A 22,562-nucleotide genomic window follows, 5' to 3' on the forward strand; every position below is an offset into this window, starting at 1 on the left:
GCCGTCGAGAGTTAAGAACGCGACCGCCGTCATCGTCGTTGTTGTCAAGCAGCGAGAAGCAGCAGCGAGAAGAAGCAAGCCATGTTCTATCCACTGCTGGAGTAGCGAAACGGCCGTCTTCGCCTCGGGTACGTAACGAGGACGTGGGTGAGTGCCCTGAGACGTTGGCGCCAAATTCCTCGCAGTTTTTGATCGCGAGGGATGACGGCGGCGGTGGAGGCGGAGGAGGGAGCGAGGCCTTCATCCAGCAGTGGATTGAGCATGACGAATGACGAATGTTGACTGTGAAGATGATTGTGATCGTGATGGTGACAGGTTTAGGTTGAGATGGATGCGGTTAGTCGAGACATGGCCGGTGAGAGAGGATCGTGAGATGTTGGGGAGGCTTTACGTGAGGGGAGGCCTTCCTTGGCCATCGCCGTTTTAGTTTATTTTGTTTTTTTTTATTCCTCCCCCAACCCCCCTGGGTTCTACTTGAGCTTAAATAAAACTTCGTGACCACTTCTGCGTATACCACGACCACCACCCGTAATAATAAACAAACATAAATAATAACATTGCCATGCAACAAGAATATAATGTTGGGGGGATTTCCCTCCCCCCTCCCTCCCCTTCTCCAGGTACACGTGTAGCCAATCGCTAAATAATGTTTGTTCCAAACCAGGAGTATCGTCTTGGGTCAGAAAGATCATCTTAAGATTCCTCGGATAACACGAGGGGGCATCGTCAGCCACGCTCAGTCCACAGTTCGATGAGCGCCTCTTGAAATCGCAGCCATCTCACCGCAAAATCTGATAATTGGCGTTTACTGTGTAAAGTTCACTACGCAATCTCACGTCTTAAAGTTGTTAGTTCAATAGGGGTTACTGTTGCTACGGTCGTTTTAGTACACACAATAGGAAGGATAAGGTCAAAGGGCTCGCATAATGCGCGCACGTTGTGTGCTAGAAGTGTGGTCACCACATCGACGCCTCTGTGTGAAGAACGAAACCGGTGGACTTGTACACAAATCTGGCTGTCGCCTGATGAAGGTGGTTGTAATTACTGGCGAAACGTCGTGCTCGGATTGTAAATGGTGTGGCTTGGCTCTCCAACACACTGGTGATGCTGTACTAGTATACTACACTATACACTACACGATACACTACTATACACTACACTACTATACACTACACTATACACTACACTACTATACACTACATTACTATACACTACACTACTATACACTACACTATACACTACATTACTATACACTACATTACTATACACTACACTACTATACACTACACGATACACGACTATACACTACTAGACACTACACTATACACTACACTACTATACACTACACTACTATAAACTACACTACTATACACTACATTATACACTAGTACTGTACTAGTGACGAATTGGCCACGTTGTTTACGTGACAACCCTTACTAGTTGGCTGTGTCGGGTGGTGGCGGGTTTAACGACACATTTATACATTTACGCGATATAACCCAAACAAAAAACCTCTTGTGAATGATATTTGTCTCGAAAGCCTACGTGTTATACGAATCTAATCCAAATTTCCTTGCTGTGGATTTCACACCTGATGACGTTTGCTTGTGTTGCAGTCGAAACGTCGTGAGAATCTTATTGTTTAATATTTTTATTATTTTATTATTTCCCTTCTCCGTGACTTTACCGAAAGAACCAAGAATATGAATCTAATCCAGTTGACGTATGGTCGTTGGTACAATAGACGATGTTTGGGGAAGAGGGAGGTGTGTTTTTCCGATCTAGACACCGCTGGGAATTTCCCCCTAGACTTGAGTAACACTTCGTTGTATTCGTGAGCCGATACATGCACACATTAAGATATGCAGTTGTCAATCATCGAAGCGTTGACTTTCAAAGCGTTTACGCGTCTTTCGACAATCTCAGTACCGCGCACTTACTCATCCTTTAAAACGTTAAATGTTCCTCTGCAAGATAAGGAGCCGTCGCTTTTACAAAAACAAATAAATCTATCAACTGTTGAGAAATAAGAGCATCTTTTTACTGTAAAGCACTCTCGTAGCAATATATATGGAGCAACCTTTACTGCATGTCCTCTCTTTATACAGGATGGGAATTGTTCCATGCTTTCTCCAACTCGAAATCGTCGCTAGGGGAGACAAAGGCGGTCGGGCGTGGTGCTGGCCACCCACCCCCTCGTGTACCGTTCCGGCCTTAATATGTGCTCGCTAAAAGCACTTGCCCCAACATGTTAAGGCTATACGGGGGCTCTTTTGTTGTATGCGTGTGTGTGACATTGTTATATTCTTAGCTGCTGAATCGATCTACAACTTCCTGGTTGGGCCTTGTATTCAGAGATGCTTCAACAACGCCCCCCCCCCCACCTTTGGCTTTTAGTCCAGGAGTAAGCAACCGAAATAACCACAATAAGATGCATTTATTTGTTGTTCGAATTCGGTCAAAGAAAACTGACAAACAGCCGCAATGCATACCTACGTGACTTTACCGAAAGAACCAGAGTGTGAGTTTAGTCTGTTAAATTGGTATTCTACGCATACAGACAGGCCTTTTTGTCAATATACTGCTGGATGAGGCCCTCCCCACACTTATGCATGCCACGGGGCTACATGACCATACGGTAATGAACTTCGATATTCTAGTCTGTACCGTTTGGTGAAGGAGCGGTACAATTCTGGTGGAGCATATAAATAGAATACTGTACACATTTTTTTCCCCTGCACTGCCATCTGTTGACAATGTAGCGCCACTGCAGCTTAGAACACCCGTTGTAGATCGACTCAGCCTGGTCGTTGCCCATATAAGCTCAATCCCGGCTAAACTTTCCTTCGTTGCCGAGATCTTGGGCACATTCTGGGTGATTTGACCATAGGCGAATAAGTATTTTTCGTTAGTAAATACTCCCAAGACGGGGAGCAGTGGCGTGGTGGTTAGTGCATGGCACTGAACCCAGAAACCTGAGCTCGAATCGAGGCCGTGGCTAACGGTGGTTAGTGGCATGTGAAATGGTCCTCGATACCATATTCACCAATGCGGATTGACTAGAATAGTGTATAGTTCTAGATTTGAAGCTTTTGTGACTGCAAGGATTCATACTCTTAGTTTTTTCGGTAAATTCACGTAGGAAAAAAATGAAATTAAAATTAATAAAAAATAAAATAATAATAAATCACGACGTTTCGGAGGCAACACAAGTCTCCGTCATCAGGTGGGACCGTCACAGCCAGATTTGCTGTATCAAGTGAGGCAGGGATTCCAAGATGCAAGTTCTTAATTTAAAATTAAGGGGGAGGAGAGGGGGGGGGGCTTATCAGAATGTGGTAGCCAATGAATGGAACGTATCGGGAGGGGGGGGCTAAAAGAGAGCATGAGGTGCACGTAGACGTGGACGTGTTTGTGCGCAAGTCCCTGTTGGTGCGCATGATGACGTATTGGAAGGGGGGGGGCTAAAAATAATAGTGTAGTATGGTCAAATAACCCCCATGGCACAGTGTTTGGAAGGCCTTTACTTAGCAGATATCATAAATTGTGTAATCCTGTAATCTGTTCTTTGTGAAGAAGTTTGAGACCAATACAACTCTCCACATTAATCATTCGCCTGCATGACAGCAAGTCAACAAGGCAACCTTTCTTCCAACGTCAAACTACAAGTGAAACCTCGATAGAAAATAAAGTACTGAAACTCACGTATTGATCTTCACAACCGTTGAGGCAACAGACAAGTCATGATACCATCAGTGGCGTCACCTTTGGTCACAAAGGGCAACGGCACGATCGACAAATCCAGGAACAAGTCAAAATCTTTATTTGAGTGAAATATCGGCAGTCCTTAGGTTTTTTTTAAGAAGAATGTTTTGATGGGAGCTAATACAGATGAGTTTAATGGAATGGTTTTGACATAAACAGTATCAACTAATCTGCTTGAGGTGGTCTTAGGTTTTTTAGGTAAAGTCACGTAGGTAAAATAATAATAAAATAATAATAAATAACTCAATGAAATCACGACGTTTCGGAGGCAACACAAGTCTCGTCCTCAGGTGGGACTGTCACAGCTAAATTTACTGTATCAAGTGAGGTGCAATCCAAGAGACAAGATCGTAAATACTGGTTAAGGGGAGGGGGGAGGAGCTTATCTAAATGTGGTAGTCAGGGACTGGGAGGGTGGGGGGCTAGAAGGGAAGGTCCAAGTGGACCACCTCCACAAGGATTATGGCCGATAGTATTTAAGATCTTGTCTCTTGGATTTCTCTTCACTTGATACAGTAAATTTAGCTGTCACGGTCCCACCTGAAGACGGAGACTTGTGTTGCCTCCGAAACGTCGTGATTGAATTGAGTTATTTTCATTTATTATTTTATTTTTTTACCTACGTGACTTTACCGAAAAAATCTAAGAGTATGAATCCTTGCAGTCATGAATGCTTGAAATATAGAATGCTTGAGGTGGGTTATATTTAGCTTTTTTAGAAATCGTTCTTTATATGAAGGGTTTGATCGAATCAATGATACAAACCATTTCATGGTGTAAAATTGAGGTCGGTTATAATTAGCAACGGAATGAGAAGTAGACTTTTTGGCGTTTTATATGAGGAGATTAGTTAAATAATCTGGAGTAAATTGATTTTAATTACAAAGGGCCCTTGAGTTGGGTTATAATTTCCAGTGTTGTAAACCTTTGTTTAACTCGATTTTACATGAATGGTTTAGTTAAATCTATGACACTAGACAGTTTTTTTTTATTTCCTTCATATCATGTGTCAAATATTATTGACAAAGGTGTTGTGTTTTGCCAGTTTGTTATTGGTGAATGTCAGCCAAGTAAATAAATCTGCCAAAAGTGGCATACGTTTCTAACTACCGATTTAAGCAGAAGGTCGCCCATGTTTAAGCCCCTTTTACAACATACCAGTTTTCAGAGCTAATCAGTACAGCGTAACATTTTTTGAATATACCGACGCGATTTTTGCTTTGAAAATCGGTGTGTGGCAAAAAAAGAAAAGTGCGCAGGGTTAGTGTCATTATTAAGCGGGCCCAGATGTAGGCCACAACTGCGTGACACCTAACAATTTAACTTGCATGGCCACTTTGCTGGTTTTTTTCAGGTGGTCTTTTGATGACTCACCATGGAGGAGGCTGGCGAGTTTCTTCTGGACCCTAAGGACTTTGTAAAGAAAAAATCGTTGGGCTCAGGGCGGTATGGCGAAGTGCATAAGTGTACACACCCGCATTTCGGGATTGTGGCCATCAAGCAGGTGTTCAGCGGAATGGGGTCATCCAGCCAGTATATGTAAGTGGTGCTTCATCTGTTCGTTCTGTTTTGACTGCAAATGGGTGTCTGATTCATCTCACGTGCATTATGGTGATAGGGCTGTGGAGTGAGACTGGTAATAGACATTTGAATTGATAGATACATGAAGATATACAAGAGCGCCTCTCCACACCGTGTGAGTCGTGGGGGTTATTTGACCATGCTTCAACACACTAGTGATTGAAGGTTAATAATTTATATGTGTATAGTAGCTCGCTCAAGTTGCTTGACATTGCTTACAAAACGGTGATGGAATGGAATTATGTAGATGGCAGGGGCATACAAAGGTTGATCATTTATGATCATTTGTATAATGCTGATGACAATAATAATGATGTGCTCGACAGGCAATTGGAGAGCCTCAAGGATGAGGCTAAGATCTTGCGGAAGCTGAAAAACCCATGCATTGTTGAGCTGTTTGGCGTCATTCTACAAGAGGATAACTACTCCCTCGTTTTGGAGTACATGTGCCATGGAAATTTGTTGGACTTTCTGCATAAAGGGGTATGCCTGATAAGTTTCTTTCAGTGCAGTATGCTGTACAAATGTGTTTTTATTAACTAAAGAAACAAACGTTGGTTTACAGATGGAGTCCGTGAGCGGCAGCACTACAGACTCTCCTCACTCAGTCTCGTTCTAAAGTACACTTGTTTCAGGATCCCACAGTATTATCAAAGTAAATAGTAAAGCTATGATAAATATTAAAGCTATGACCTGGATTTAGCATTTTCGGTGTTTTCTATAGAAACTTTATTTCTGGCACTGTTTTTGTTGCCAGAAGGAAAACGTTCCATGGTGCCTACGTGCTCGGATCGTGCTGGACGTGATTGAGGGCATGCTGTACGTACACAGCCAAAAGATTATTCACCAGGATCTCAAGCCTGAAAATGTGTTGGTGAATGGCGATTTCCATGCTAAAGTAAGCGTGTGCCATCCAAGCCCGTTGGGTGTGAGCCTCCATGAGGTCAAAATAATTTATGAAATGAGTATCCGCTGCAATGTGTGATTGACAAATAAGCTATGGGATAAAACAATGGAGCCAGGAATTCTGCTGGCTTCACTGCCTACTGTTATTGTATTAAAAAAAGAAAATACATTGCATTATAATTGGCTTTACATGTTATTTGGAACATTTCCGGCTCTGCAAATGTAAAAATCTGTTTGAATTGGCATGCAATGAACATTACACTCAGTGGTAGAGTGGGTTGGTAGGTGCTGCCCTTTACTGTGTGGAACAGAGGTCATGTGAAGAAATCTCAGTGGTTGTTTTGTGAGATCTGCTTCCCTTCTATAGTACAGTCAGGATATAAATGGGGGCGGGGAGGGGGGGACATTTAAAATGAATAATTAGATGTTTAAAAATGTCCTTTGTGTCTACAGATAGCGGATTTTGGAGTGTCCATATGTAAAACCTGGTCACGACTTGGCAAAGAAGAGCAGACCAGGAGAAGCAGTGTCTCTGGTGAGAAAAAGAAGAAGCTGGGAATGGGCACGACGGCGTACATGGCCCCAGAAAGGTTCAACAACGTCAACCTTCGTGCAAACGAGAAGACCGACGTCTACAGCTTCGCAATCCTCACCTGGGTCATCATCACCCAAAGGGAGCCGTACGAACGTAAATGCAGTCATTACCCACACGCATTTTGTCTTTCGGGATTTCTTTGAGCAGCTAAAGTGCATCACAGTTACACGGTGCTGTTTGAAATGTGGCCATGGTGGTCAGACCGCTTGACTCGCAAACAGCCATTACGAGTTCAAATCTTCGTCCAGGATCGACTCGACCCATTAACCCTCTGGGATCGATGAAGTGAGTACCACTTTGTGGAGAGTTCAGAATGGTTGTCCTCTGGACAGCCTGTTCCCCACCATAGGAATATGGAATTTGCACCCCTGACTTGGGGCCACTTACAGAGCTGAACTCTATAGTGTATGCTGAATTAAACATGGAGACGTTTTTTTAACAAAAGCCACCCGTTTCTCTTGCAGATTTGCAATGTGGGGATCAGACTACTTACGACGTGCTGAAGAATTGCACCGAGAAAAACCAACGGCCTGACATGGAGCTGATACCGCCCCATTCCCCTTACTCTATGATCAAACTAATGAAGTCGTGCTGGAACCAGCTCCCTGAAAAACGGCCGAGTTTCTCAGGTGACTTGATCTGTAGGCCTCATCACTGGCTTCATCTCAAGATGGTGAAAGGCCTAGCTTTTTGAAATGAAACAATGTGTGATAAAACCTCTTTAAGGTGGACACAGATTTGAGCTGGAATGTGGGGTGTGCTGTAAATGTTCCCGAAAAAAACTAAACTAAAATAATACTTTTCGGAACTTATCGTGCGCTAATTAAGATGTGAGTGTTGGGATATTGTGTTCTCTGGAAATGAATTAATAAAATACGTACAGCGTGCCCTCAGCCCAAAGACAGGCGTAGTTTCCAATGTCGGTCACAAATACGTCTGTCCATTTTTGATCATTTAACCACGTTGACTGGACACAAGTAAATAAGTTGGCCAAAATGTAAAATAAACGTCGTGGGCTTACTCGAACAACAAACCTCCCAGAAATATTCATGCATTTTGCAGCACGGTTTAAATGGTTGTGTTTTTGCCATCAAATTCATTCATTTTCCAGGCATGTTGATCAAGCCCCATAGAACAAAGGTTGAGAAGACCACAGATTAACTTAATCTCTTTAATAAAACAAATAAACACTTCACCTTGTAATAGGTAACTTTTCAGATTAATAAGCGATGAGTGCATGCTTTTATCGAATATTATTTCCTTTGTTTTTGCAGATTGCAAAAAAGATGTTGAGCCTCTTTATAATAGTTATAAAGAAGAGATACCTGCTGCCGTGACAAAAATGCAAATGCTGCTGGTAAGAAATTAATAATTGTTTACAAAGATGTTCAAACATTCTCTTATCACATGTGACTGGCGCTCTTCATCGTTATCATCACCATGACCCTCATCCTTCCCCTGGTGCAGTATATGTTTGGTCTATCAACGTACAAATCTTTCAATTTCTTACATGACTTACATGGCTCGGTTTTCATCCCTTACAACAGTGGTGGCCAATACACTCAGCACTGTGACCCATCTTGGTCCATTTCAATGGGCTCTACGATCTTCCAGAAAGCTATGACCAATATATTTACCCTGCTTTAACCCTGTAAGAAACAATAGACAATGTTTAACACGTAGGCTCTCGCGACCAATATCCATAATATATATTTTTTGGGTTAGATCGCTTAAATATAAATGTGTTGTTAAACCCGCCACCACCCGACACAGGCGATTCGTAAGGTTTCTCACGTAAATAGAACATGCCAATTCGTTACTAGTGCAATAAGAGAGCACACCGTCGGTCGCCGATCGGCTGGATAGGCTCCGCTGTATTAGCCAATCAGGTGGAGTGAGGGTGTCTGGGCCAGAGTTCAAGAGCGGAGCTCAAGGGTGCTCGTAGGGAACCATCGGGAAGGTTCTAGAAGGGGCGTGGCTAAATGCGGGGCGTGGCTAGAGGCGGGGCTTAGCTCCGCATGGAGGGCTGATAAGGGGAAGCAGGAAGAGATAAAATAATAAAAATAATATAATTCTCACGACGTTTCTGCCACAACGCAAGCAGCCGTCCTCAGGTGAAGACCAGGTCTGTCGGGGAGACAGCGTCTGAATGAAACACCACCACGCTTGGAGCGTCTATTTAAGCTGGGTTGGAAGGGGGGAAGGGCGCCTTGACAAAATAATTCACCTGAGGACGGCTGCTTGCGTTGTGGCCGAAACGTCGTGAGAATTATTTTATTATGTTTTTATTATTTTATTACTTCCCTTCTACGTGACTTTACCGAAAGAACCAAGAAGATTAATCCCTGCAGTCACGAAAGCTTTAAATCGAAAATAGCAGTAAGAGGTTTGTGGTCACTGTGGGAAGTCTGGAAGCGAGACCACGTCTCGCGCCTTGGAATGCCAGCGGCCACATGGCGATCCAGGGCTGCCTCCTAGCGCACCGTCAACCAGCGGTGCGCAGAAGCGGGGAAGCGCGAGCGAGCCGTGTGCGGGACAAGGCCAACATACGCCGCGCAGCAGGGAATGTGCAGTGGTTACTGGAAAGGGAACGTTGAGCTGTCCAGCCAACAAAGAAATCAATAAAGAAGACACAAGTCCGAGATCGTCGTCTAAGTGATTTATTACACTAGTACAGCACAGTATTGGAGAGTAAATCCAAAACATTTACAATCTGAGTACGACGTTTCGCCAGTAATTACAACTAGTTTTATCAGGCGACGGCCAGATTTGCTCAGATTTGGCCACCGGTGTGCTGTACTAGTAACGAATTTGCATGTTATATTTACGTGACAAACCTTACTAATTGCCTGTGTCGGGTGGTGGCGGGTTTAACGACACCTTTACGCGAATAGACCATGTGTCAGCATCATCTATGGGTAGAAGTATTTTTTTACGTATTTATTTGTAGTTCTGAGATTTGTATTTGCAATGGGCTTCGTGCAAAATAATAGTTTGCGTATGTCACTAGTTGTTTTGATTTGTGCTGAGATACATAAACAAATCTATTGTGATCCACCCGTGAATCGCCATCCATGTAATGACCAACGCTGCTTTACAATTAGGAATAACAGCATGACAACATATTCTCCCGTATATATTTTTTTCAACTATAACACGTGACTTTTTAAAACCCTTGCTGTGTTTTACGTATTCTTTGGGTCTTTCGGTAAAAGTCAGGTCGATAAGTGCAAATTAATAACAATGATAAATATTAAATAAACAAAAAACTACGACGTTTCGATCACAACACAAGCGATCGCCATCGGGAGGAAAGAGGGGAAAAGCTGCTGAATGCAGACTGTTTTATAGGGTGTAGTCCTAGGGTCATAAATGAAGTGGGCGGGGCTAGTGATGTTAATGTGAGAGATTAGCGTGTTAATGTGAGAGATTAGCGTGTTAATGTGAGAGATTAGCGTGTTAATGTGAGAGATTAGCGTGTTAATGTGAGATCGCAGAGCCACCGCGACGTAGAGGTCGGCGTCCGGAGGTGACCACGTTGGCACGAGAAATTCAACCTGTTAATATGAAATCTTTTACTTTACCGAAAGAAAGAACCAAAGAGTATGGATTCCTGCAGTCATGAAAGCTTCAAATCAAGATCAAACAGTCTTTGATTACAGGCATTTAGCTCTTCGTCTCCCATTGGCCAAGCCATCCTCTTCAGGGCCTCCCATGCAATTGGTTGTAACTAACCATCCTTTTTATGAGCCCCCTTAGCAGCACTTAGGCCAGTGTCTGTCAGGTCTGGCTGCTGGACTTGTGAGCCCTGATGAGTGGTGTTCTCCAGGAGCTTGGCTTGGCCCGCCCTTGGTTAATTACGATGAGACGTTAGGAGGCTTTGATATCTGTGCTAATGTGGCTCGCTTAGAGAGTTGGCGGGTCGCTTATACACAGTCGGTATACATGGTGTAGCTTGTTTGATGTGAAAGGTAATCTGAGTCGATAGGTGGCAGCAGGACACACCCCATATCCTCTGTGTCCTTTTTCAGGGGGTGGAGCCGAAGATGTTAGACCAGCACCATGACATTCCACCACAATCTTCATTCAAGTCGCAGTCCGGTGAGCTGACGGCACGCTTGTGATTTGTGTGCCAAATCTTTTAAACGATTAAGCGGAAAGTATGGTGATGTGCTTTTATGAATGTTCAGTGGTTAGTGAACATGTCCAGAAATAAGCGGTCACTGTTTATTTTTTATTTGGGCGTTTTTGTGGCCATCATCGCTTCCACCATGACTGTGAAAGGATGTTTGTGTTTAACTGTCACTTTGCTAGTTAATGTCAATTCAGAAATTTCAGCAGTTGCTTACTTTTCCCAGTTTTTTTATTTCGCATAAACTAAGGTAATTTGATTTCGTTTTCTCTCCCCATTCTCCAGTAAAATGGGATGATGCTTTATCTCGGTGGGCTTGACCGCTGTTTAATAGACCCATGGGCTTGCTGAATTTACTTATTTGCCAAGTGGCAGTTTGTACCGGGTACAGAATCCTAAGATAGCATTTCTCCCAAGTCTCGGTGCATGCCACTGGCCACTGATTGATGAAACGAAACCCCCATTCGTGTACACACTTGCCCCCCCCCCCCCCCCCCGACAGCTGGGGAAAAAACTCTGCGGCTAAATGTGCGCCCTTGTGTCTCGGGACTTTGCGCGTTTGACAGACGAGCTTTTAGGCAGTGCCTCTAGCAACAGGAGCCTCCAGGACTTTGATCCCAAGACGCTCGTGGCCGACGACAGCCTCCTCGTCACAGACTGCGGCACGAAACCTATGGAGAATGAAGAGCCGCGGTGAGTGGAGCCCTTGGCTCGCTCGCTTATGCTTGATATAAACCTCAAAGGGTTGCCTGTCACATTGTGGCGGTGCTATGATGTCTCAACGTAAGGACGACAGAAAACGTATCGTCAGTTTTACAAAACATTGCTTGATCGTCATTTTGTTTCCTGACAATATTTATGAAGTAACTATAAAGTACATGATTTAGTAAAAAAACAACTAATTAGTATAATTATTGTTTTTTTACCCTTTTAGCTGGCAACAAAACTGACACCTTTTTTACAAGGAGTCATGTTTGCATTGACCACAATACCTGCGGTCGGAATGCAAACAAAAAACACAACTCTGAGACTAGGCTTTAAGAAAAGCTGTCTCGGGTGTGGACCAATCAATTTCAAGGACAGTGCATACATTATCAGAGTTGTGTTTTTTGTTTGCATTCCGACCGCAGGTATTGTGGTTAATGCAAACGACTCCTTGTAAAGAAGGTGTCAGTTTTGTTGCCAGATAAAAGGGTAAAAAACCAATTATCATATTTTGCTACTGGCAAAGGAGGTTCCAATGGTGGAACTAATTAGTACTTTGTATATTGTTTTCCTGAGTAATTAGCAGCGTGGTGGTTGCATGACACCATCGTTTTCTAACAGCATGCTTGGTTATACGCTTTTGTGAAATTGATATTATTGTAAGACTTATGGCAAGCTTATGTTGTATGAACTTCATTATAATTACCTTTAAGCATCGTTGAGCAATATCTGCATTTTAAATGCATCAACATATGAACCACATTCACAACATGATAAAATTTGAGCGAAAATCATCATCGCAGGAAAGTTAATATTTTGGTATCGCGAAAGATTATCGTGGCAACCCAAATAAAACCCATTCACGTTTATTGTTGGGTGCCAAGGCTGAGATTTAGCCACAACATAAGCACAACGCTGTGCTCATTAATGGAGATGTAGCAATTCATCACCTTGCTTTCCCCTGACCTCGGTGTAATGAATTTGTTTTGAGATCACCCGACAATATGGTGCAAGTCATATAAGCTAAAGTGGTTGTAAGGTTTTCATGAATCCATAGCATATAATCGGAGGAATTGATTTATCATGTACGCAGTTTGAGGCACGTGGGAAAAAAAGGATAGATTTTAATGAATGATTACATTCATATTTATTAGTCTTGGCTGATGGTACGTAATTTATACATATATAGGCATCTGGCCAACACACAAGAGTAGGCCAAATGCTCATCAGTTTGTCATTGTCAGCAAACACAGAAATTTCATGAACGAAATTATTGACAATTGAAGGTGTTACTCACCCATATGTTGAAACTGACCTTGTACCTAACCCTGGTCTCTCCCAACACAATTTATTCTGAAATGAGTACCGAGCGCATTTTACAAATGGATTTGCTTCTATTTTAGGATTTCCTGCTTATCTGAAGATGAACACACATTGACAAAACTCCAAGATGAAGGAGACTACCATGAAAAAAATATTTCCATGAACCAACATCTTCTCGTAAACAGGGACCAAGACCTCGCTTACGTCATGAACAGGAGGGTATCAAACATGCCTTCCGAGGATGCAGAAGAACCTCGCAGAACGAGGGCCGTGCCTGTGGAGTATCAGGCGCCGGAAGCCACGTCATCGGGTCGTGGAAATTCCGAGGCGCTTCGCACCTCACCGCATGCGTGTGGGGTGCAGCCCTCGTCAAGCACGTATCAGGAGCGGCATTTTTTTCATGATGGGTCTCTGCACTCGGAGGATTCGCCACGCCACCGCGATCCGCCCTCCTCGCTGTCGAGCACAAAATCCTTTGCTCCGCTGCCAGAGGTCAATATTGCGGGCGGTCCGGCAAGTCAGAAGGGGGCGGCCGTCCCGAGTGGACGGTACTCCGGGCAGCCACCCGCAGGGAGGGCTACGTATCCAGAGCCCAGGGCGCAGCACCCCATGCCATCGGGTGAGTTCTCACACGGTTAAACAAAATCAACTTGAAACTCGAAATGTATGTCACTTGCTTAATTTTGGATATGAATCCGATTGCTGTTTCTGGTCCATAATAGCAGGAGGTCTCTCCTGCTAATTTTGTTTTATTTTGGTTCCTCACCGCCACTGAGATGTAATTTTTGTAGAACACCATTTACAGCAGTTTAACACCGAAGCTTTCGTGACCAATATCCCGAATAAAGGTTTTTTTTTCTGGGTTAGATCACGTAAATATAAATGTGTCGTTAAACCCGCCAACTCCCGACACAGCCAATTAGTAAGGTTTGTTACGTAAACAAAATATGCCAATACGTTACTAGTTCAGCACACCGGTGTATTGGAGCGTAAACCCACAACATTCACAATTGTGGGTTTATTCTCCAATTGTGAGTTTACGCTCCAACACACCGGTGTGCTACATGAGTAACGAATTGGCACGTTCTGTTTACGTGACAAACCTTACTAATTGGTTGTCGGGTGGGTAGCGGATTTAACGACACGTTCATTTCTATGTGCTCTAACCCCAAAAAAAACCTATTCGGGATAATATTGGTCGCGAAAGCCTACGTGTTAAACTGCTGTAAAGAATGTTTTTATAAAAATTACATCTCCGTTGAAGTGAGGAGCCAAAATAAGACGAAATTATAAGGAGAGACCTCTCATGGCGAGCCTAACATTGTTGTCTGTAATATACGAGCAATCCTCGGGTTACGAACCAAATTCGTTCTTGAGACCGGTTCGTAAGTCGGAACAACAATGCGCTGTTTTTAAATGCCCATACAGTCAGTGTTATGGATGCATTGTTACATTTTCGAAAACATACTCTATAGTAAATAAAACTAAGATAACGTCAATAGAAAAAATTAATGATTTATTTTAACTTAGCTCGAGTTTTTATACTAGCTTGTAGTCGGAAGGGGGGGGGGCAATGAGTCACCACAATTGCACACACACGTGAGCACACAGATAAAAAGACACCCCAACAACAACGATCCCCTGTGTAGCCTTATCAGAATGTAGGAGCAAATGCTGTTACCGAGCATAGCCTATGAATGCCTGCACGGCACACGAGGGGGTGAGTGGCCAGTGCCAAGCCCGGCTGCCTTTGTCTCCCCAGTGGCGATGTTTACACACCACACCAGGTACTCATTTGAGGCTGAGTCAACCTCGGGGAAGCCCAGGTCCCATTCAGATAATCGTCACTGGTGTTTATCTTGAGCAGGAATTGAACTTTGGTCGCCAGGTTGGTAGTACAGCGCGCTCACCGTTGCACTACCGCTTCTCCCCGACACACACACGCACACATGTCGCAGACAAAGACCCACGTATATCCTTAACAGACTGTAGTAGTAAGTGCAGTTAGCGAGTAGTACTTATGAAGGCCGGTACGGCACACGAGGGCGTGGATGGCCAACACCAACGCCTGGCCTCTGTTGTTTCCCCGGTGGTGATGTTTACACACCGCACCGGGTATTGGTGTTGGCCGTGAGCAAGAATCGAACTCGGGTCGCCGCTTTCGTAGCGCAGTGCGCTAACCGCTACACTACCGCTCCCCACACTTTCACACAAACACTCCCAGCGCGAGGCCGACTCATTACATCTTGCAAAGGATCGCTTCTCTGAACAAAATATTTCCGCGGTTGAGTTTGCAATTGCGAGTTCGCGTTTTAAGTCAATGTCATTGTTTTGGTATTTGATGGAAGCTGGTTCGTAAGTACGGGTGTTCATAAGTCGGGCGTTCGAAGGATTGCCTGTTTTATATGTACAATGTGAAGGCTGTTGTGTAGGGAAAGTGTATACATTTTACTTTGTGCGATATAACTTTTCTTTGTTTCTTTCTCCTCCCAATAAACTCCGTGCTTCTACACACTGTTGGATGGGGCGACTCACAGGAGTGTTGCCATCGCAAGTCATGGACGGCTGGCCGTTTAATGGGAAACAATTTCCTGGCATGGAGAGCCTGGGAGCTGCACTGTCAAATTCCACTTCAGGTAAGAGGCCCTAACTTATTCGTGTTGTGGAGTTGGTCAGCATTGCCCCTGCTTGTCATGTGTATTCGCTTGATGTAAAATTTTCAATCCGCTAATTAAACTTGTAGGTCAACGACGTGGTATCTGGCTGGCATGCGGAAGAACACGACCAATGGAGGCAAGGGATGGCAGCACCAAGGCCATCTGGTGGCTGCTACTGTGGGGCAATTCGTGCATTCTCCCAGTCGTTATACTCGGTGTGTGCCACTGGACCTGCGTGCTTGAGACCACAGAGAGGGCAGCTGGGGGCACGACAGCAGCTTCTCTTCACCACCGTGCAGGGCGTGGAGATCAGTCTCTACAGTCAACATTGTTCCCGTTGGACAGCCGAAGAGAAAGAAAGAGGTTCCATGACTGAGCAACTCTTGAGCAGATTGGTTGGGACAGTCAACTGTGGTACTCCTTCACTACGTTTTATGTTTTTTTTGCTTGTTTCAGGTTTTAAAGTCCACATAGCTCATGGGGACAACATTCAGATTGGAAACAATAATGTGATCAATCTGAACCCTAAAAGCAAACCAAGGTATCAGCCATCGCAGCGCGGCTCCTCCAGCGAATCACAACGCAGCGCTAAGCCAGACTTCAACCTCGAATCCTTCAGAGTTGCAGGTAAGGTGCATTGTGAGTCAGCTGTTGCAATGTGTCAAATTCTTATACACCTCCGTCACTTTGTACCGTAATTTTCAGCATACGCATATAACCCGCAGACGCATATATCCCGCAAAAATAGCGTTTTGTGTAAAACAAATTTCAGATAGGCCGCACCTCCATATACCCCGCATGCATTTATATCTTTATAGTCGTTACCGTAGCTTAATTTCATCAAATTAATACAAAGTTTACATTTGTAATATATTCCACTATCAATTGTTAACATGAAAATCATAACGTGCACAAAGAAAACAAACTAACCGGAAACGAGTGAACTTAAAACAGTAAATAAGTAACAAAAGTAAATATCCAATAATTAAGTAACATAACTGGTAGATAAGTAAGTAAGCGTACTGTTAGGCTTACCAGCGTTTGACCTCATCATATGACAACTAGTTACCCCTGTACAGTTTGAGCACTGGTAGATTGCGCACTGCGCAGACAATAGCGGCACTACGGTAACGCCATTGCCTTCTGGCAACAAAGCCACTGTAAGTTTGAAACAAAGCTCATGGTCGCGACTGTATAGTGCTCAGCCAATAGCAGCGGCCGAAGGGACTCGGCAATTATGATTCGCTTCTGGTAGACGCTTGTTAAGGCCCTTCCCATTGTGCAAACCATAGCCTCAGCTGAAACTTTCGCACACCCCTACAGCCACTGAAAGTATTACGGTAAACAAAGTGCGCCCACTTCAAACATTGTCGTTTCATTGTACAAGCAATTCGAATAATTTAAAACGTGATAACATGCGCAATTTTAGTGTGAGTGGTTTATTCAGCAGTGCTTTAGTCAAAGGTGGTAAGTGTTGCATAGTGGATAGTCCTACCATGAAAAAATCAAACGAGTTATAACATGTCACACGTGTCAAATATGTTTGGGATAGCCCGCACCTCCATATACCCCGCAGGGTCTTGTTTTGTTTGTAAAAAGTGGTCTACCCCGCGGGTTATATGCGGGAAAATACGGTAACCATTTTCAGATCAACTCTTTTTGGAAGGTACATTCGGTTTCTTTATGGCGTAGGTGTTGGTGATGAGTGTAGGATTGCACATGAGTGATGATTCTAGTGTAATTAAGTAATAATTTGTTATACAGTAAAACTTTGGATTGCGAGCATAATTCGTTCCGGAAACGTGTTTGTAATCCAAAGCACTCGTATATCAGTTGTGATCACGTGACGCTCGGCAGATAAAGCGTAGACGTACTACTCGTATTGCAAGACCTTGCTCATTTATCAAATTAAAATTTATTTCAAAATTTTGCTCGTCTTGCAAAACACTCGCAGACCAAGTTACTCGCAATCCAAGGATTTACTATAGTTATGTAGTGTCTTAATACTCAGGGCAACTCTAGATGCTGTACCGGGTCAACTATATACATCAAATAATACCTCGCAAACATCAAGCAACTTGAATATCAGTGACTGACAGCGAGCACATATAACAGTTAAACATAAAATGATATGGTTCAAATGGGATAAATATTAAAATCAAAATACCCTCCAAATGGACTTATAAACTCCTCCTAGAAGTAGGAACCCATTTACCATATAGCCATGAGCATTTACAACCTCTTAAAATAGTTTTGGCAGGGCAGGTTTCATTTCCAGCACAGTTGACTACGTACAGTGTTACCCGCCGTATGTTTGGATGCATTTTTTTTAATCCTTTATATTAAGTACACTTGCTTGCTTGCACGCTTACGACCGTGCAAATCTTTCGGTCGTTTTTTAACCCACTTCCCGTGATCCAATCGAGCTGACATTTTGCACACAGACTCGTTGTGCGTGACAATTTATTTTCGTGACAAAAAAAAATTCCAAAATTTTCCACTTTTTAGGAAAAAAAAATTCATATTTAATTTAAAATACCAATGTGATAAAAATGAAACTCTTACTCAAGAAAAACAGAAATGAATAATAAAATAAAACCGATGCCACGCATATAAAGGATTTATAGTGAAAAACTTTGTTTTTACAGGTTACTTTTTAAAATCCCGTTTTAATCTTTACACGTCTGCCTACATGCTCATTGCTGCCACCCGTGCAGGGATGACACGGAAGATCGACGACAAGGACGTGGACATCTTGAGGGGGAACCTGTTCAAAGACTGGAAGCACTGTGCTCGTCATCTGGGCCTGGATGAAAGCCAGATCTCGGCCATCTCTCACGACTATGACCGTGACGGGCAGCAGGAGATGATCGTACAGATGCTGAACTCATGGCGGCGTCTAATGGGCCGCCAGGCCACCGTGAATATCCTGGCACGGGCGCTCTACAAATGCGGCCGTTACGACATCTTACGGAAGTTAGATGAAAATTCTACATAGCGAGCGTCGTCTTTGTGTGTGCATGGTTGCATGGGTGCTCATGTTGGGGCAACAGCCTGTGCGGCCTACACAGTGAGGGGGGATCTTTTTCCTTGCGGGATGTACAGGGCAGTGGTCCTGTCTTTGTGTATTGTCTTATGAATGGTTACAGCAGGACATGGATAATCATTTATACGTGGTATCTAAACTCATCTTGGGTCTTCTCCAGGGCCACTGAGCCTTAATGAATACTTTGGTGCTGTGTTCAAATATCCGAGACAGCGGTGGCTGTGCATGGTCCTGGCCACACCACCCCTTTATTTACCGTACTGGCTTCAATATATGCTCTCGCTAACGGCACTTTCCTTCAGCATGCTATCTTGGATACACAAGGGGCCTTTTTTGTAGGTGGTGGTGCAATTTTTCACGTACTTATCTTCAATTCCAGCAACCAGGGATCGATTTCCAGCCCATGGTATGTGACATCAGTTATGCTTGATATCTCAAGCCATCCCATCTCTCTCCGCAGTCAACGTTGCCATAAATTAGTACCTGGTGCGGTGTGTTAACACCGACAATAGCGCGACCAAAGGCGGCTGGGCATGGTATTGGCCACACCATTTGTTTGTGATGCTGGCCCTTAATAATTGTTTCAACGAGAGTTCAACAGTCTATAAAGCTCAGGCAAAGTCTGTGTGCAAAATAGGGTTATTTTGTTTTTATCTCAAAGGGTTCTCTCTTGTTTATTCATTAATGTTCGTGTACGTTTCTATTGTGTGCTTAGAGTTTGCTGCATATCATAGTGGCTTAAAGTCAGGGCTCCTAACTGACTTTTATCAGTTAATTTTTTCAGCAGATCTTATGTTTATCCACATCCGGTCAAGCTTTGTTGCTCTTAAAAGGGTTAACGAGGTTTACCCATTTACGTTTGAGGAGGGGCTGAAATACAACCAGTGGTGGCGCGTGTCACCAGTGTGAAGAAACAACAAAGTCCGCCTCGTGTGACATGTGCAGGTGGATTGTTCATTGAACATGATGTGCAGTGAGTGATGATGATAATAATTGTTAATGCTGGTAATCGATGATTATGGATTCTGCACCGTGCCAGTCTCCCACCCCATCAAACCCAGTTTTCCTGGGACGCTGCATCGTGACACGGACTCGGTTGAGCAAAAGCTGAATAAGCCACATACGGAACTCAATCCCATGCGTGCACATCGCATCGAGACTGGAGAATTGAAAGTGTAGTTTACGTTAAATCTGGAGCCGCCAGCCGCCACTAGATATAGCTCATCGGTATATCAGTATACGCCAGATAAACACATTCCTGCGGAGGGTGCTGGTAGGAACGTTGGGTTGCTCGGTCAATGGCCAGGGTCAACGGCGGCGTGGTGTATTCCGCAAATATGGCCAACCCGAGGGTGGGCACGAGCCGGCGTGAGTAGGTTAAACGTTGACTTTTATAAGGGCACCACGGGGTGACCAGCCCCTCCCCACCCAGACCCTCCCCACCCAGACCCTCCCCACCCTCCCCTCTCCACCCAGCCCCACCTCTCCCAATTTTGGATGCAGGACGAACGGACTGACACAATAATCCCCTGTGGGCTGGTATAACCAGAAAGTTCCTACCAGTATGAGAGTCTGACCAAAGATCCCTGGGCCTTTGTGAGTCACTTATTGGTTGCCTGTATGCCAGGGCATGATCTATGCAATTCAATCATCGTGGAACAAAGTAACGTTCGGTACAATTATTTTGTCGTGGAAAACAAGCCTAATTTTTAATGGGTCTTCCATCGTGTAGCATTTTTTAAATGTACATTGCCATTGGCTCTGGTATATAGATTAACACCTACGTAAAAAAAGTAAAATGAGACATATAAAGATTTAATAATGATGTAGCACTTTTAGCCATACTTATATTTTATATTGGGAAATACTGTAGGAATTTCAGGTTAAGGCATTTTAAAGTGATAATTGAACTGGTAATTATGACTTATGTCAACCGCGTGTTTTATATCATGGGAAAGGTTCCGTACCTGTGACTTTGTTAATCTTGTTTGAAAAAAACTCAACCGTGACATCAGTGCCTTGAGCAACGTTAACAGCGGTCAGCTATTTTGAGTGCAGTAAACTACGTTCTCCAAACTTAGCAGACCCACCCTTGTGGGCGCACACGCCATAGAGCTCGCCTGGAAAGATTTGATTATTCGTATCGTGGTAATTCCTTCAGGTTATTGGTAATGGACCGTCTGTTGTGCAGGAGGCGATCTCTGCGAGAGGCAAGGTCGTGCAAGGTGTGTTGCGTGCAAGTGTTCAACCACATTTACATTGACTGGGGCACTTTTTTTTGAAGTCAGAGTTCCTGCTCAAATGGGCATTGAGGAGATGGCCATCTACTGCTTACCTTGCTGAGCGAGTGGTGCAAATTCCACATTTCTATGACAGTGGCGAGTATATCAATAGGACAACCATTGTTCACTTTCCCCGACACAAAAGCGGTGCTACTTTTGATCAACCCTGAAAGAATGATGTGCCGGGTCAATGCCCAACCAGGTTTTTAACCCAAAGCCCTTCCCATACCCAGTCACTTGCCCTGCGCTTGAGCCGCCTGGCTGGTAATAGGCTGTTGGTCAAACGTTGCACTCACCACAGAGTCAATTTGGACTCATTTGAATGTGCAGATTGTGGTCATGTCTTCAGGTCACTGGAAATTAAATTATAATGTACAGAGGGCGGTCAGCATCCCACCACAGGCGATATGTGGCCAGTTAAGACGTCGGCTTTCGCGACCAATATCCATAAGAGTTTGTTTAGGGTCAGATCGCGTGAATATAAATGTCGGTGAATATAAACGTGTCGTTAAATATGTCCAAACGTCGTACTCAAATTGTAAATGTGGGGTTTACTCTCAAACACCGGTGTGCTGTATTTGTACCGAATTTACACGTTTTATTTACGTGACAAAACTTACTAATTAGCTGTGTCGGGTTGTGGTGACGGGTTTCACGACAAATTTACAAGATCTAACAAAAAAAACCCCTCTTATTGGTATGTGTCAAGGTCGACGTGTCCCTGTGTATTGATCAAATGTAGATTTCTCGCAGCAAAAACTGCTGAATGTCAGTGGAGGCGTGGTGGGTCATGCGCCTACAGCGGTGGTTCGCTGTGTGTGGCTTTTATCTTACTCGTGAAAGTATTCACTTGTAGAAGCCGCAAAAGACTTGCTTCGTGTGATTTTTTAAAACAAAATTTCGATCTGCTTTTACATATTTTTATACTGCCCAAACAACAATGTATTGAATGAACTTAAACATTTATGCCCCTTTACATTTTTACTCTGGATTTGTATTCTTTAATACTGGGTCATGTAATATGAGCTAATGGTGTTAAAACACTTGTATGCTTGAATTATAATAATGCACGCAAAAGGTGATTTCTGGTTGACAAAAATGAATGATTCTGACTTGGGAGGGGTCCTCTCATCATGCCTCGCCTGTTATCGAGCATCTATAATTACATACAATACAGCACTGTGAATATAATACACACATTTGTGGTTGAGACCACCTACTCAAAGGAATCAACACTGGCCATGCCATTTTAGGCACCCAAACAGCGAGACAATCGGACAACTCGATACTCGTTTAATTCGTGTGAGTAATCATCGCCACACTGGAGCTTACGCCTTATTATTGCCTTGTAACTGATTGGCGTGATGTATACGAGTCTTACCTCATCGCTGTGGGGAGAGTGATTGAAGGTGGTCTAAACAACCACTGCTGGTGTATTACTACTCGTTACCAGCCAACACGCACGCTGTTCTTGCCCCGCACTAGCTTAATCCGGTATGGGGGGGGGGGGTGTTCGGGCCATCCATAAATGACGTCACGCACCTAGGGGGGGGGGGGTAGTCAGACATTT

General features: G+C 43.8%; 1 protein-coding gene across 4 annotated transcripts; it reads left to right on the top strand.

Moving 5' to 3' along the window:
* LOC144936837 (receptor-interacting serine/threonine-protein kinase 1-like) lies at window positions 1-22,491 on the top strand. 4 transcript variants are annotated; one of them, XM_078864000.1, is made up of 13 exons: window positions 1-128; window positions 5,120-5,304; window positions 5,673-5,829; window positions 6,104-6,244; window positions 6,706-6,940; window positions 7,312-7,476; window positions 8,122-8,204; window positions 10,879-10,948; window positions 11,546-11,672; window positions 13,088-13,626; window positions 15,545-15,643; window positions 16,121-16,291; window positions 18,382-22,491. In XM_078864000.1, exons 2-13 carry the CDS (start codon window positions 5,141-5,143, stop codon window positions 18,660-18,662), a joined length of 2,232 nt encoding a protein of 743 aa, XP_078720126.1. In that variant the 5' UTR covers window positions 1-128; window positions 5,120-5,140; the 3' UTR covers window positions 18,663-22,491. The 4 variants fall into 4 exon arrangements, with proteins under 4 accessions (XP_078720126.1, XP_078720129.1, XP_078720128.1 ...); XM_078864003.1 differs by having other exon boundaries at window positions 13,193-13,626; XM_078864002.1 differs by having other exon boundaries at window positions 6,107-6,244.
* Window positions 22,492-22,562: the final 71 nt, after the last annotated feature.

Source organism: Lampetra fluviatilis, chromosome 17 (assembly GCF_964198595.1).
Source record: "Lampetra fluviatilis chromosome 17, kcLamFluv1.1, whole genome shotgun sequence".
In the NCBI taxonomy this organism is placed as follows: Eukaryota; Metazoa; Chordata; class Hyperoartia; order Petromyzontiformes; family Petromyzontidae; genus Lampetra; species Lampetra fluviatilis.